The sequence below is a fragment of the Mirounga angustirostris genome, unplaced genomic scaffold (assembly GCF_029215605.1).
Source record: "Mirounga angustirostris isolate CCGP_5_RB_7025 unplaced genomic scaffold, mMirAng1.0.hap1 SCAF_16, whole genome shotgun sequence".
NCBI classification, from domain to species: Eukaryota; Metazoa; Chordata; class Mammalia; order Carnivora; family Phocidae; genus Mirounga; species Mirounga angustirostris.
The window spans coordinates 59,016,683-59,033,170 of NW_026991724.1; the positions used below are offsets into that span (position 1 = coordinate 59,016,683).

Below are 16,488 nucleotides of genomic sequence, written 5' to 3' on the forward strand. Positions count from 1 at the left end.
TTGGTTATTTTCCCTTTAATAACACGTAAGATGATGAAACAACAAAGACTTATGTTGGAATTTTATTTGTTCTTCAGTAATGTGAGCAACTTCTTTGTTGTGTGGAATAATTGTTTTTGAATACTGGAAGAATATTCTGTCATTTTTTTTCTTTAATTTTTCTTGGGGGCATGTGCAATGTAGTGGCTACCTATACCATTTAGTAGCGTATTTTCCATCACTTTTCTAGGGGTAGACGTTTGATATATTCAGCAATACAATAAATTAAGCCCTAGTCTGCAGCATTTGCCAACTTCCTTGGTATAAGTTCTCCCACGATGGCCAGTTTCAAACCGAAAACGAGGTTGGGACGAGTTGGCAGTAGCACACCGTTCTCTTCACGCTGTTGATACAGTAGCCACAGATAACCTCAAGAACATATATGATGAAACAGCAGAATGATAAGGGAGTGATGCTATTGGAGTATTTGTAATTTAAAGCTTGATATATAATTGACAAATGCACATATTTGAAATGTATATTTTGATGTTTTGAGTCATAAAAACTAAAGTTTCGGGGCGCCTGGGTGGCTCAGTCGTTAAGCGTCTGCCTTCGGCTCAGGTCATGATCCCAGGGTCCTGGGATCGAGCCCTGTGTCGGGCTCCCTGCTCAGCGGGAGGCCTGCTTCTCCCTCTCCCACTCCCCCTGCTTCTCCCTCTCCCACTCCCCCTGCTTGTGTTCCCTCTCTCACTGTCTCTCTCTGTCAAATAAATAAAATCTTTAGAACAAACAAACAAACAAACAAAAAACTAAAGTTTCCATGTGCCCTTTTTAAATTCGTTCTTCCCACCATATAGAATTACTGATACGAGGACATATTCTACCATTTGAATAAGTAATGGCTACTTTCAAATATAAACAGAAGTGGAAAAGACTCTCATAGAGCCTCAGTCTTCCATCATTTTTTATGGTCTTTCTGGTTTCATCTTCCTTTGTACATATCAGTGGGCTATTATTTTACCCATGAAACATAGACATCATGTTTTTCAGTGCATACTAAAGAATGCTTTTCTAAAATGTAAGAGCTTTTTCATAATGCTAATAACTTTCTCCCAGAATAAAAATATTTTAAATTATGATAAATATGAAAAATTCAATGATGAATTTTATCAGTTTTCTCAAAAATGGGTTTGTTCTTTAAGGTAGACTAGTTACAGGGGCATCTGGGTGGCTCAGTCATTAAGCGTCTGCCTTCGACGCTCAGGGTCCTGGGATCAAGCCCCACATCGGGCTCCCTGCTCAGCGGGAAGCCTGCTTCTCCCTCTCCCACTCCCTCTGCTTGTGTTCCCTCTCGCTATGTCTCTCTGTCAAATAAATAAATAAAATCTTTTTAAAAAGGTGGACTAGTTACAATCAGGATACAAAATATGGGGCTCCTGGGTGGCTCAGTCGGTTGAGTGTCTACCTTCAGCTCGGGTCATGATACCATAGTCCTGGGATCGAGCACCGCATCGGGCTCATGCTCGGTGGGGAGCCTGCTTCTCTTTCTCCCTCTGCCACTCCCTGTGCTTGTGCTCTCTTTCTCTCAAATAAATAAATAAAATCTTTTCTTAAAAAAAAAAAAGGGTACAAAATGTGTTTTGTGGGTCTGTTAACCTATAGGTGCTGTAGGAAACAGAACGCCATAGCGACCACTGGTGCATGTTCGCTCAGACTCTGAGATCTCTGAGAAAACTCGAGATTGCAGGGTTAAAAATAACCCGAAAGGATCAGAGTGAAATGCCCTTGGGACGTGTGTGGTCAGTTCTAAAGTAGGCAGCAGAAGATGCTTAGTAGATAGGAAGCCAACACTGGGCACTCCCCTCTTTGTTCCTTTATTCTGTTTTAAAGATTCTTACGTGCTTGACTGATCCTGTATACGTGGAGGAATGTGTCTTACTACACCCCTGCTGTAAATCATTATAGATCTATATCGCTGTAGAAGGTATGTGAGAGGGCGCCTGGGTGGCTCAGTCGGTTAAGCGACTGCCTTCGGCTCAGGTCATGATCCTGAAGTCCGGGGATCGAGTCCCACATCAGGCTCCCTGCTCGGCAGGGGGTCTGCTTCTCCCTCTGACCCTCCTCCCTCTCGTGCTCTCTGTCTCTCATTCTCTCTCAAATAAATAAATAAAATCTTTAAAAATAAATAAATAAAATAAAAACACTGTAAAGGAAAAACATTAAAGGATCTCATTTGTAGAGGATATAATTACCTTCTTTTTATATGTAGAGGATTAATTTAAAATGCAGTAGAATTAATGATACCTAAATATAAGAAAAACATACAAAATTAATAGTTTTCAGATATCTCAGCATTAATAAATATACATATATTTTAAATACCTATTTTACAACATCCTTACATATTCATAAAAACTTGAATAATGAGGAGAGAGTTATCCAAAATGTCTTTTTTCAGGAGGCTGGGCCTGTGGTGACAGTCACCACAATCAGAGGATGGGTGGTGGGGAATCAGCAGAACCCTAAGACATAATTTAAAATTCTCTGATCTCACCTCAAATTATCCATTCACCTGGTGCAGTAATGACAGTGCCTGCTTGGGGAGTTGAGAATAACTCTGGAAAGCTTTCTGTCTCTTCTATCGATTAGCAGAAACAATAGTGATTAATCAAGAAGCAGGGGGAAACATTAGTGAGAGAAACTTTCCTGTGATCTGTGGAGACTGAAAATCTCCCCAGAGGGGGGCAATAAATAGTGAGATCTGGGTCAGGAGATACTGCAGCCCAAGGAGATAGTCTAAGTGGACAGTGTGCTTCCATGATAAGGTTTCTATCCATATTATTATTGTTATTATTATTTAAAGATTTTATTTATTTATTTGACAGAGAGATAGAGAGCACAGATAGGCAGAGTGGCAGGCAGAAGGAGAAGCAGGCTGTCTGCTGAGCAGGGAGCCCTATGCGGGGCTTGATCCCAGGGCCCTGGGATCATGACCTGAGCTGAAGGCAGACACTTAACCGACTGAGCCACCCAGGTGCCCCCAAATTTATTATTAATATTAACGATTCTTCAGACCTCAGAGCAGCATCCTTATTCATGATGTGGGCAGAGAAATAACATCTTACAAAAGAACCAGAAAATGAGTTGTAGATAGATAAGGAGGAAAAGGAAGACTGGGAGAGTATAGATTGGATTTCAAGAAAAGAAAGAGCCTAAAAGCATCCAAAGATACTAGAGTGGCTACTTTTAAAAGACCTGGAAGTGACCATTGCATTTAGTGACCGTAAACTTTAGCTGACCATGCTGACAGCAGTCCTGCAGGACGTACAGGCCGAAGCCCGTGGGTAGTAGGGGGCAGCCTGCCATGAGACAGGGACAGACTGTAGATACCCGCTTTTAGCTCTGAAAGGAACAGACATGGGGCGCCTGGGTGGCTCAGTTAAGCGTCTGCCTTCGACTCAGGTCACGATCCCAGGACCCTGGGATCGAGCCCTGCATCGGGCTCCCATGGAGCCTGCTTTTCTCTCTCCCTCTGCCTGCTGCTCCCCCAGCTTGTGCTCTGTCTCTCTCTGTCAAATAACTAAATAAAATCTTTTTTTTTAAAAAGATTTTATTTATTTATTTGAGAGAGAGAATGAGACAGAGAGAGAGAGCATGAGAGGGGGGAGGATCAGAGGGAGAAGCAGACTCCCCGCCGAGCAGGGAGCCCGATGCGGGACTCGATCCCAGGACTCCAGGATCATGACCTGAGCCGAAGGCAGTCGCTTAACCAACTGAGCCACCCAGGCGCCCCCCAAATCTTTAAAAAAAATAAAGGAAAAGACATGAAAGCTTCCTCTCCCTTAAGTCCTCCCGTACAACTAATTGAAGTACACAAGAAGTGAAGACAGAAAAAAATGGTCAACTCTTCAACTCACCAGTTAACATTACTTTGTCAGTGTAGGAGTCAGAGAATGTCAGTCATTTGGTTAAAACCTTGCAATGTCCCCTAGCTTTTCTGAGAAAAGGCAAAATCCTTGCAGAGTCCTGGGGAGCCTCACTGGACTTGGTGCCGTGTTGCCTCTCTAAGCTCTTCTCTGACAAGCTCCTTCCGCTCTCCTGGTTCCATATGCACTGGCTGCCAGCTTTGCTGGAACACAACTGCTGCCTCTTCCCTCTGCTTTAATCTCACCTCCCCAACTACCCATGTGAACCTCCCGCTGCATCTCTTTTCTTTTCTTTTTTTTTTTATATATTTTTATTTATTTATTTGACAGAGAGAGACACAGTGAGAGAGGGAACACAAGCAGGGGGAGTGGGAGAGGGAGAAGCAGGCCTCCTGCCGAGCGGAGAGCCCGACGCGGGGCTCGATCCCAGGACCCCGGGATCATGACTTGAGCCAAAGGCAGACGCTTAACCAACTGAGCCACCCAGGCGCCCCTCCCCTAACTGGTTTGGTGCTGGTTTTCTGGCTTTCTTCCATGATCTTTCTCATACACTGAGAATAATGGGTGACAGGTTATGTGCTTCATGGATTTGTTGATTGAAACAGTGCCTAAAGTTTTCTCCACTTTCTACAGGTTCATCTCTAACACTCTGGCAGTTCCTTCTCATTTCCCCCTCATTGTTCTGCTCTTCAAGGTGGTTACTGCACATGGTTCTCTGAAATAAAACGTGATCCTAGTTGGGAGACACACCCTCAGGTTGGCCGCAAACACAGCTGCCCCCGTCCCAAGTCTCTCTGGATAAAGTAAGTCGTACTTACTACAGCATACAGGAATGTAAACCCTTCTCAAACCTCCTTCTGGGATCATCTTAAGTCCCTATACAGGCATATGGTCAGTACAGTTACAGATGGGATGATAATCACTTCCCAGCAAGGGGGCTGACCTCATGGTGGGCCAAACCATTCTCCTGAGGATAAAATGCCCCCTTTTCATTTGTGCTCTGTGACCATGACGGCCACTGTCCCCCCAGGGAAATGTAATTTGGTAAATAGACCTTCTCTTTAGGCAAAGCACAGAAATAGAATATTTACTAGAAAACCTAATATACCTGACACTAATATAGCACGTATGTTAATTATGCTGGAATTGAAAAAGAAAAGGAAAAAAGAAAACCTAATAAATAGTGTGTGGAAGTTTAATGATCTTGTTTCTCCTGAGGTTGCAATATGAGCCCTGATAAATATAGGTAGGAGGCATATTTTCCAAGTGTTCCTCAAATGTTTAGTCCTCATCTTCCTGTCCAGGGGTGCATGAGATTTAACCTCTGTCTTCTCTGTTATTGCTGCATCTGGAGTCTTCCTAAGTAAATACACTGAACTCAAAGTCTTCATCCTCTTACATGTAAGCAAATATTAATTCTATTTTAGAGACTAGATTGTACAGGCAGGAAAGCCAATCTGTGCCAGTTCAATCTGTTTTTGTTACAGAAATTCTTTAGTATGTAAAATTTTTATCCTATTAGATCAGATTATGGAAACTTGTTTTAATTTAGTTATATACACATAAGATGCACAATTTATTTAATCGCCTTTTAATTTTTCTCCCCCTGCATCTAGGGCTCTGTTTTCAAATCAGTAAGTAATTAAGAGCTAGCATTATGCTCGCCACACCTGCATTTGCTTAGTACCTGGGGTGTAAAGTTCTTTTTCCCCCCCCTCCATCTTAGGCCCATGCCCCCTAGAGCGGCATGCTTTTTTTTCCCCCCTGAGGCTTTGCTCCTGTCTTTGGTTGATAAGCTGAAAGTGGGAGGAGAAAGGGTCCTGGTCTATCCAGGCAGTAGCCTTCCCTGGTAAGGCCCCAACTACAGGATAATCAGCCGGTTTTTGCCTTTTTTCTTTTTCTTTCTTTTCTTTTCCCTCTTCTCTTAGCAAAACCTTTTAGAATGGCTCTTATCTGTAGGCAGCTAATTGTTACACCCCCCCCCACCCCCGTGGGCTGTCCACCTGACCATCTCTCCAAGTGGTGCTCTCCCTCTCCAGGGCGTCCCGATCAGCCTCAGAGGGGCTGGGACCACGAGCGACCCCAGGAGGGATGACAGGTGGGGTGGGGACAGCCAGGACCCTTAGGAGGGGTCAGGGAGGACTGTGCGGGGAACGTGCAGCCTGCCCCCAGAGGGGCGCGAGTGATCTTCCCCAAGGGCTACTCCGAAGCACCGAGCACCTCGGCTTCCAGGCAGCGCGCAGCGGTGTGCCTTGGGGGAGGTGCGCAGCTTGGTGGCTGGAGACCTCCTGAAATCCCTGTCACCAGAGGCGCACTGAGAAGTATTGCTTTACATGCCGGGTGGCTGGGAATCCGGGAGCCAGGGGATAATTACCCCTTCTTGTCGGGATCGCGGCTGGAGAGCGGTATCTCGGGTGTATTGTTGGGATGGGGGCAGGGTCCGCACTTTGAGAGGCAGACTTGGCTACACTTGGAAGGAAGGGGCAACACCGAGGAGCGCCGAGCAGGGCACTGAATGCCAAGACAGGAAGTCTTCCCGGAGGGCTCAGACAGTTGGCGCAGTAAACGAGCCAGGCAGTAAGTGCTCAGTCAAAGGCATCTCTTGGGGGTGCCTGGGTGGCTCAGTTGGTTAAGCGACTGCCTTTGGCTCAGGTCATGATCCTGGAGTCCCGGGATCGAGTCCTGCATCGGGCTCCCTGCTCAACAGGGAGTCTGCATCTCCGTCTGACCCTCCCCCCTCTCATGCTCTCTCTCATTCTCTTTCTCAAATAAATAAATAAAATCTTAAAAAAAAAGGCATCTCTTGGGGACTTTCCCCAGAGTTCAGAATCATCCCCTCCCCCTGGCCAAATGGAGGAATAATTCCCCTTTAAGGGAATTATTAATTATTACTAATCTTTAAGGATCACTCCAACATGGAAGCAGAAATTACACTTGGAGAGGCATATTAAAGAATTTATTATACTCACAGATCCTAGAAGAGAGAGGCCAGATGCAGACTCAGGGGCCAGATGGAGGAGAGCCCAGGAAGCCGGTTCAACCAAGCAGGAGGGGAGCAGAGAGAAACAGAGAAACAGAACAAAGACCAACAGGAGTTAGAGACAGGAGAAAGCAAGAAGGAACACTTGTGGCAGGGGCCAGCCTTATCACACTGGTGCATTGGTCACCTGGTGTTCACAGCCTGTTTGTGGGGATGTTGAAGCATCAGGGACATAGGAAGTTTAAAAATTTTAGTTCACTGAGTGTGTGTGTTGTTTGATTGTTTTATGGGCTACGTTGTGTCTGGATGTCTCTAATAGCATGTCTCTAAAAATAGTGAGTGATAAGCGTGGGACTGAAAACCTCCACCTTCTTCTCTTTTGTTTGTGGGTTCAGGATTCTTTTTGTTGTGCCTGTGACATTAGATTTCTAGTAAATATCTGTGGCCGATGCAAAGTAGATTAAACTTCATCTCCTATTTAGAGAAATAGAAGTCATGCTAAATAAAAAGTGATACAAAGGTTGCAAAAGTTGGAGAGCAGGAATGACCAGGAATTGTAGATGGGTTCCATGTGACCCCGACATGTAACCAGATGTAAAAGTGCTTTGATAGACTCTGAACTCAGCACTCGCTTTGGATCTGCGGAATTTGTTGGGATTTCTAAAGCTTTCGCCCCTCTCAGCCTTTGATTAGTGATAACTTAGTCTGTCTAACTGCTTAAGTCCCAGCCAGAAAAACTGTGGGGTGGGCATTTTCCTATTACTGTCCCTGAAAGAGAGATGCACCCAGCTTAATCCCTAATTGTGCCTGCACAAGGAAATGAGATAGGACTTTATTTGTCCATGAATGACTGCAGTTCTTAACAGCATGTTAATCTAGAATTCACTGAGATTCACAGAACATTTGTAGACTCAGTTCACCTTTTTTATTTTTAAATTTTTTGATGACTTTCATCGTACATAAATTGTACACTTTTACATACTCTCATTGAATTACGTAATTTTTAGCTTCTATTTTTGGCATTGCTTACTAAATATTTGCCGTAACTCTTGGAAGAAATACACACATTTCTAAGTGGTTTATTTATGTGCTCCATACACACTTGTTAGAACAGTGCGTAAACCTGACACTTCAGATTCCGTGTTTATGATTACTCTTCCGGCTACTCTAAATGTCCTCTTCAACTCTCTTACTGCTCACTGTGCTCATGAATGAAAAAGAATCACCTTTTGGAGACAATATCCTCAGAGTGACCAAGGTTCCAACACAGACACATGCTCTCATACCTAAATGACTTCTCAAAGTCACTGAGGTCTTGAATTTTTTCACCCTTCCCTGATGTTTCCCCAGAGCTTCCTGCCACTATCTTTAAAGAAATACATAAACATTATCAATAACTCTGTCATTTCTATTTCACTACTGTCTTTCTGAGATAATCTGAATTCCCCTTGCAGAACTTTCCCTTCAGTAACAGAAATGATCATCATTTCCCAGCAAGCTGATGAGACCATGCAGTTCAGGTGCTCCCTTCCTCTTGAGATTCAGATACCCCCTTAGTATTGGGGTTCAGATGCTCCTTTAGCACTTGTGCTGCAAGTGTGAAAACTGCAGCTACTGTCCCATACCAAAGTAGCATTTGTTGGGGCGCCTGGGTGGCTCAGTTGGTTAAGCACCTGCCTTCAGCTCAGGTCATGATCTCAGGGTCCTGGGATCAAGCCCCACCTCAGGCTCTCTGCTCATCGGGGAGTCAACTTCTCCCTCTCACTCTCCCTCTGTGCTCTGTCTCTCTCAAATAAATAAATATTTTTTTAAAAAACAGTATTTGTTTAGTTGCTCTCCATTTGAGTTATGTATCAAATTCCTGAAAGGAGTTGGATATCTTGGAATATGGGGAAAGAAATATCCTATGGATTAAACTGTTCCTCAATGGGTAGGACACAATCACAGTATATACGCAAGAGAGATGTTCTCTGTGGGAACCAGAGGCAAAGCTTCACCCTTGTGCAGTTGCTTCAGGGCAGCCTCCACCTCCCTCTTCTGATGAACCTGTCTAGGGTCTTTTCCTCTTTTCCTGACCAAACATACTGAAACTCACAAAACTCACTTCTAACTCTTGAGGTTTCATGCATGTGAAGAACAATAAGATGATGTTTATTAGTCTACAGCTAAGGACGTACATATTTTATGTCGAAATGACTTGATGGAATATGTCCGCTTGTATCAGTAGCCTTTGGGGACTCCTAAAATACTGTTTTTATTCTCTGGGAGCCTGCTGAGCTTCATGGGGTCTGAAATCATGCTTCTAAGAACTTTTGAGCACTTGCAGACAGCACCCCCTACAAATCCGCGTGAATCCCTTCAGGAAGCCTCCGGAACCTTACTAGACCTCGCAGAACCTCCGAGCCTTTGGGATGGTTCCGGTGGGGAGCACCCTCTCCTCTACCGCCTCTGCCACGTTACCCAGAGGGCGCCGCGCGGAGAAGCTGCGGGTTGAGCCAATGAAGGCCCAGCATAAGAGCTCTTCCGTGCGTTTAACAGCGCTTGGGGCGGGACTTCCGGCGTCCTCGTGGTGGCGGTGGTTTTGGGCGTTCCTGGGTTTGTTCGGCACCGTCAGGCCGGCGCGGGACTCTGGTGACAGGACCGAGAAGGCGCAAGGAGAGGAGCTGTCCCTGCCGCGCAGACTGGGGCCCCCGGCTAGCGACGCCGCCCGGGCTGCCCCGCGCCGGGGGCCGAGACGGGGACCGCCGGTCCAGGTGTCCGCTCCGCCCACCGAGCCCGATGGCGGCGGCCGCGCGCAGGGACCCGGCTCCGGTAAGCGCTCGTCCGCCCACCCAGACCCCCGCGGCCCAGGCCCCGGCGTCCGGGACAGGCGGGCGGCGGCGGGCGGGGGCCCCGTGCGGGAGCGGGCTCCGGGCCGAGGGCGGCCGGGGCCGAGGCTGCAGGGGCGCTGGAGGGAGGCTGCAGGGGGCCTGAGGCGGGAGGAGTCTGCCCTCGGGGGACAGCGCGTGAGGGGCGTCACGCCCGGACTCGCGGGCCGAGGTGAGGTTCCTCTGTCCCGAGGGCCCTGGGAGCCATCGGTGGTTGTGAAGAGAAGAGGGACACGGCCTTAGGGCTGTGAAAGTTTCCAAGGGCTGCTCCGAGGGAGAAGAGGCTGGACCGGGAGTGATGAGGACAGTGAGGCACTGGGAGGTTGAGTCCAAGTCACAGAATTGGGAAGAGGGAGTACTGAGAACTGAAGTACAGAGTTTACTGAGCCTTTCAGCCCAAGGTCTGGCCTCCAGGGTTGGCTAGAGGTACAGGGGAGGTTCGAGCCCGCTGAACTACACCACGGTCCCCAGCCTCTCTGACTTGCTTCTGCTCGTAGTCTCTGAGGCTGAAGTAGCGCTTATGGAACCTACACAGTGAAGTGCAGGGTGTCCCTCCCCTCACTGGTTTGGATCCCAGGCGTATCAACTTTGGGACTGTGGTGTCCTGGGACTCTTCACCTGCTTTTCCGCCAGCCCTTTTGGTTTGCTGATCTGGGAGAGATCCCAAGGGCAGGGGGCAGTCTAGATTCACTTTGAGTCCAGGTTATATGGAGTTCTTATCTCTGGCCCCCAATGGAAAGGAGTGTAGACGCTTATCCCAGGAACAGGGCACAGCATTTGGAAACTCTTAGGAACAAAGAGCAGGGGGGCTGGAGTTAGTTTTGGAAATGGCTGCCTGAGAAGTTGGGCAACTGTAATGGACGTAATGGGAGATTTGGAACAGAGGAGGGAGATGATCTTACCCAGGTTTAAGTAGGCTCCATCTGGTTGTAGAGTGGAAAACAGACTTCGGGATTGAGGGAAGAGGAAGGGTGACCAGGGAAGAGGCGACTGCGATAGTCTAGGAGAGTGTTCGTGGACCAGAGTGCTGGCTGTGGAGGTGGGAGAAGTGGTTGGATTCTGGATCCATTTTTCAAGAAGGGCTGGTTTTGAGGGCGAGAGAGAGAAAGGAAAGAGTCGGAGATGACACTAAAGTTTGGTCTTAGCAGCAAGAAGTGTGGAAGTTAGATCAACTGAGATAGGAAAATCAGTAGTAGGAGTGATCCCCCACTGGGGATATCAGGAGCTTTGTTTTGGACCATGTTAAGATTCTAGATACTTCAGAGACCAAATGAGTAGTGGCATCAAATGGGCACTGGACACAGGTCTGGAAATCTGGAGTGGGGTTTAGGATGGAGGCATCCAGCCACCTGGTGACTAGTATGTGCACCAAGGTGGAGCTGTGGATCATATTTAGAAAGTAGAATTCAGCTCATGGCAGTAATGTTATTAGCGGGTCAGAAAGAAGAGTAAGAGTTCCAAGGGCTGGGTCTATTGCTCGGGTACCTGTTTGGGGGTTATGGGTATCATAAATACAGATGTAGGAGAGAAATAACCACAAAGGGAGTATGTGGGGAGGCTGGTCTTGCAGGTGGCCAAGACTTCCAAGGGAAGAGTGGACGTGAGATAGATGAAGAGAACTATTTGAGATAAGATGGGTTTATTATAATTTTGTGGTGGGCTTTGGTGGGTTCTGGGGTATTTGCTGGTGTGTGAGGTCTGGGGCAAATGTGGTCATCTGTGAGAACCACTGTGCTTGGTATGGGTACCAGTATGGCTGAGCTTTGAATGAGGGTTAGGTGGAAAGAGGAGGGTTGTGGCTGCTGGGGGACTGCAAGTGCACACAGAAGTGGGAGAGGGTTGTGTATCTGAAATTCACATACAGCTCCATGTGACTAATGTTGAAGCAAGAATTAGAGACAGGCGGAGAAAGCCTTCGAAGCAGCATCCAGGGCTATCCCTGGTGTTGGGATCCATCGGAGGTCTGGGCTAGTACTGGATCCTATTTGAACTTGCCAAGTTCTTTCTGGATGCCATGTACCAAGTAGTATGGAACGAGTCCAGGGAGATGCATATGGTGCGGGGCAGGGAGTTGGCAGTGGCTGTGGGGATGCAACTATGGGGTGTGAGGATGTGAGAGCTGCATGTGGAGAGAGGAAGTGTGCACTTATGGTCCTGGGCCCTGGTCCTGGAGACTTAAGGATGATAGGTGACCCCAAATTTTATTGTGAGGCATGATATGGAGGACTCCATGGAAGTTGCCTGGCAGGAAGAGATGCAGCCCTGTAATCCAGTTCCTGAACGTAGATGGTGTCTCTCTGCCTACCTGCCTGCAGTTGCTGAGAGCTGGGCATGTAGATTAATAGAACCATGAGGAAAGAGCAGTACCAATGGCATCAGGTCCTGGTTTCTCCTCTCAGGTGGGGAGCTTGGGAAGGGGATGGGCATGGGGTAGATGTGAGAGAGGGGATTGTGGGTCCTCAGGAGGGAGGCTGTGGTTTCATCTGTCCCCAACACGACAGGACAATGTGACTTTGGAGGATGTGGCCGTGTACTTCTCCTGGGAAGAATGGGGGCTCCTTGATGAAGCTCAGAGACGCCTGTACCATGATGTGATGCTGGAGAACTTGGCACTGATAACCTCTCTGGGTAAGTCCATCACACCTACCACAATGACCTGGGTAGCAACTTTGCCTTTCTGCTTTTCCCTACGGGCTGCTCTGTTCTTCCATCCAGACCATGGGCACTACATCCTTTCCTAGTTCCCTGGGTAGGTGCTGTTGTTGCTAGGACTGGATTGTTCGCACTGCCCTCTTCTCTCCCTGCTACCTCAACACCTGCTGCCCTGAAGTCTAGTAGCAAAGAGTTCTAGGTAATCCTTCTAAGTTTTTGCAATCAGTCAGATGGATCCCACCTTGCTTGCTCCCTCCCTGGCTGGGTGACTTCTGCAGATCCATGGTACCTACTTACTTCAGGTTTTGCTCCCTTTTTCTGATAGTTCTACATGCCTACATGTGCCAGGAATTGCCATCACTGACATGGACACTGTTATGTGCACTATGGGCTGCTTTTGGAGACCTTTGTGTGAGGTTCTTTTTGTAATGTTTAGTTTTCTGTGATTTGTCATGTGGGCTGGTAGTGGCCACTTACATGTCCTGTCTTTTCCTTAGGACTTACATTATCCATGTCTGATGTAGTTGCTCAATTTGGGTTGTGGGGGAGACTTCTGGGCACTTCACAGAATGATATGACTCCTGCCATGGCAGGAGGGGCTAGAGGAGGCCTGGCCCTGCTGATTGGCAGCTGAAACAGGACATGACATCAGGGCTGTGTTCACCTAATACCAGGAACTTGTTCAAACTAGTGTTTTGGTGCCATTTCCAATGGCCACACCTCATTTTCACCTTTTCTTCCCTATTCTTGATACTTGACTAGTTTGTCATTTTTACTCTGACCTCTCGTCCCTGGCTGCTGGCAACTTCCCTGCATCTATCAGTTGCCCATTCCTTTCCACTGCTGCCATTGCAGTGTTCCCAGCATTGGCTCATGCATAACAGCTGGTGAGCACATATCCTCAATAGTCCTTGAACACTAGCTACTCACTAGCAATCATTTTTCTGTTCCTGGACAAAAACTTCTTCATAATACTCACATGTGAGCAACACCCCTCCTGGAGGTCATTCTGAGAGGAGTAGGTTGGAAACTCTGCCTGCTTCTCCTTAACTCTGCTGCATTGCATTCTTAACTTCTTTCATTTTGTGAGGCCTCCCTACTTCTTAGAGGAGCCTTTTAGAATCCCAGTACTGCAAAACAGCCCCTTCCTCATCTTGCCTCCCAACTTCTTCATCCTGAGAACAGTCTCACGTATTCATTCTTTGGTATGTCAGGCACATATTTATAATGTGGCTGCCACCTGTCCCCAGAGACAACATACTTTACTAGCATTTCTCTGTTTTCAGATTGTTTGTGTGGCATAGAGAATGAGGAGGTACCTTCTGGACAGAATGTTTCTCTGGGAAGAATGCCACAAATCAGGTCTTCAGAGCCAAATCCATCCACTGAGAAGGTTCATTTCTGTGAGATGTGTGTTCCTGTCATGAAAGATATTTTGTACCTGGTTGAGCATCAAGAAACACATACTGGGCAGAAATCATACACATGTGTGGCACGTGGGAAACAATTCTGTTTCAGTGCAAATCTTCACCAACACCAGAATGAGCACAGTGGGAGAAAACCCAATAGCAAGGACATGGACAGGGCTTCCTTTGTGAAGACCTATAGAAGTCATTCATTAGGGAAGCCTTTCACCTGTGAGGTTGAAAAGGACTTCTTGGCCAGTTTGGGACTTCTCCAGCATCAGGCCACTCCCAAAGCGGTACTGAGTATACACAACAGTACTAAGTGTGAGGGTTCCTTTCACAGTGGAAAAAGTTCTTACAAATGTGGTGAATGTGGAAAAGCCTTCTGTCGCAAACGTACACTTGTTCAGCACCAAAGAATTCACACTGGAGAAGGACTGTTTGAGTGCAGTGAATGTGGGAAAACCTTCAGCTACAAGCATACATTTGTTCAGCATAAGACAGTCCACACTGGAGAAAAGCCTTTTGAGTGCAGTGAATGTGGAAGAGGCTTCAGGTTCAAATATAAACTTGTTCAGCACCAGCGTACTCACACTGGAGAAAGGCCTTATGTGTGTAGTGAATGTGAGAAAGCTTTTGGATGCAAATCCAAACTTGTTCGACACCAGAGAATTCACACCGGAGCAAGGCCTTATGAATGTGCTGAATGTGGCAAATTCTTTAGACAAAGTTCTAGCCTTGTGCAACATCGGAGAATTCACACTGGAGCAAGGCCTTACGAATGTGACGAATGTGGGAAGTCTTTTAGCCAAAGCTCTATCCTCATTCAGCACCGGAGAGTTCACACTGGAGAAAGGCCATATGAGTGCAGTGAATGTGGGAAATCCTTTAGACAAAGCTCCAGCCTCATTCAGCACCGGAGAGTTCACACGGGAGCAAGGCCTTACGAGTGTAGTGAATGTGGGAAATCATTTAGCCAAAGTTTTAGCCTCATTCTACATCGGAGAATTCACACTGGAGAAAGGCCTTACGAATGCAGTGAATGTGGGAAATCCTTTAGCCAAAACTATAGCCTCATTCAACACCATAAACTTCACACTAGAAAAAGGCCTCAGGAGTGCAGCCAGCCTGAGAAAGTTTTCATTTAACAGTCTTCTCTGATTCAACACCAAAAACTTCATTACTCACATCAGTTTTATGAATCAGATGTGGAAAAACCTTCAGCCAAGATCTAAACCCATTCAGCATGAAAAAGAAATTCCATGTAAGATAATGGCCTTAAACCTTCAGGGAATACGCTATCTCTTTGTTCAGTGTGAAGGCACTAGAGAGCCTCTGTGAGGAGCCATCTACCATGCATTCCAATCAGGAGTTTTCAGGAGCTGCATTTCATATTCTGACCTGCTCAGACCTTGCCAGAACTCTGTCACTGCCAGTGGTGGCAACAGTTATCTCCCTCTGACACCTAGCAGGTCCTCCTCATGGCATGCACGTCACCTTAGCATGCTCAGAGAAGACAGATGTTTGTGCTCTCTCCCGTTCTCTGCTGGAAATCATAGTCTGAACCCCTGGGGTGGGAGCTTCCCATTCCCTTCTCTCTGACTATGGCATGGACCTGATCCACTTTTTGCCCAAAGAACTCAGTCTAGGAACCACTGATATTTTGCAAGTTTTACCTTCTTCATGGATCGTTGGTCTTACGCAATATTTTTTATGGATTTTCCAGCCTCCCAAGTCACTGATGTGGGACCTGTCTGCCTCACATTTGCTCTGATTTGTGCAATAATAAAGGTCTTATTAAGTCACATTTAATCTTAAGATTTTTATTCATTGTGTGGAGTGGGTTGAAAACAGTTGGGCTCTGCCATTGTGGAGAGGTAGACAGCTTTCTTGAGGACCTCAAGGGGGGCAGTATAATATCAGAGACTACCTCTCACTATATTTTTTACCTAATCAGCATTCCTATCTGGGTAAAAAAAAAAAAAGAATAATTAATTTGGTGTTTGTCCCCAGCTCCTGGCACAGAGCTTCTAAAACCCTTGGGATTTCCTGGATAAGAGTCTTTTCTATGATAGTGAAATGGCTCAAGATGGAAGACAATAAAGGAACTTCAGGATGGGAGCTGGTCACCAGACATTAGAGGGTTCTAACTTTAAGCCCCACCCTTGACATCTGGGGAGGGGAAGGAGCTAGAGATTAAGTTCATTCACCAGTGGCCAGTGATTTAGTAAACCATGCCTATGTAATGACACCTTGATAAAAACCCCTAAACAGTAGGGCTTAACACCAGCCAGCCAGGACAGGGGGTGCACACTGATTCTACTGTGATAGAGGTTCTTGCTCTTGGAATTCTTTTGGAACTCACCCTATGTACCTCTTCATATCTTTGTTGATTTGTGTCCTTTATAATAAACTAATAGTATAGCATTTTCTTGAGTTCTGTGAGTTATTCTAGCAAATTAGCAAACCTGAGTGGGTGGGGACTAAAGGCAACTCCAAATTTGTAGTCAGCCTGGTAGAAGTGGGGGTAGTCTAGGGACCCTATTTGCAGCTGGCATCTGAAGAGACAGTTGTAGGACTGAGTCCTTAACCTGTGGGGTCTGTGCTAACTCCCAAGCAGCTAGTGTCAGAATTGAACTGAACACCCAGTTGGTGTTGGAATGACACATTTGGTATCA

The 16,488-nt window shown here is 46.6% G+C and overlaps 1 protein-coding gene across 1 annotated transcript; it reads left to right on the forward strand.

Moving 5' to 3' along the window:
• Nucleotides 1–4,714: 4,714 nt before the first annotated feature.
• Nucleotides 4,715–16,232, forward strand: LOC123855129 (zinc finger protein OZF-like). The gene is made up of 3 exons (XM_045890494.3): nucleotides 4,715–9,696; nucleotides 12,254–12,380; nucleotides 13,691–16,232. The coding sequence occupies exons 1-3, from the start codon at nucleotides 9,664–9,666 to the stop codon at nucleotides 14,956–14,958; spliced, it is 1,428 nt and encodes a 475-aa protein (XP_045746450.2). The 5' UTR covers nucleotides 4,715–9,663; the 3' UTR covers nucleotides 14,959–16,232.
• The last annotated feature ends 256 nt before the right edge of the window (nucleotides 16,233–16,488 follow it).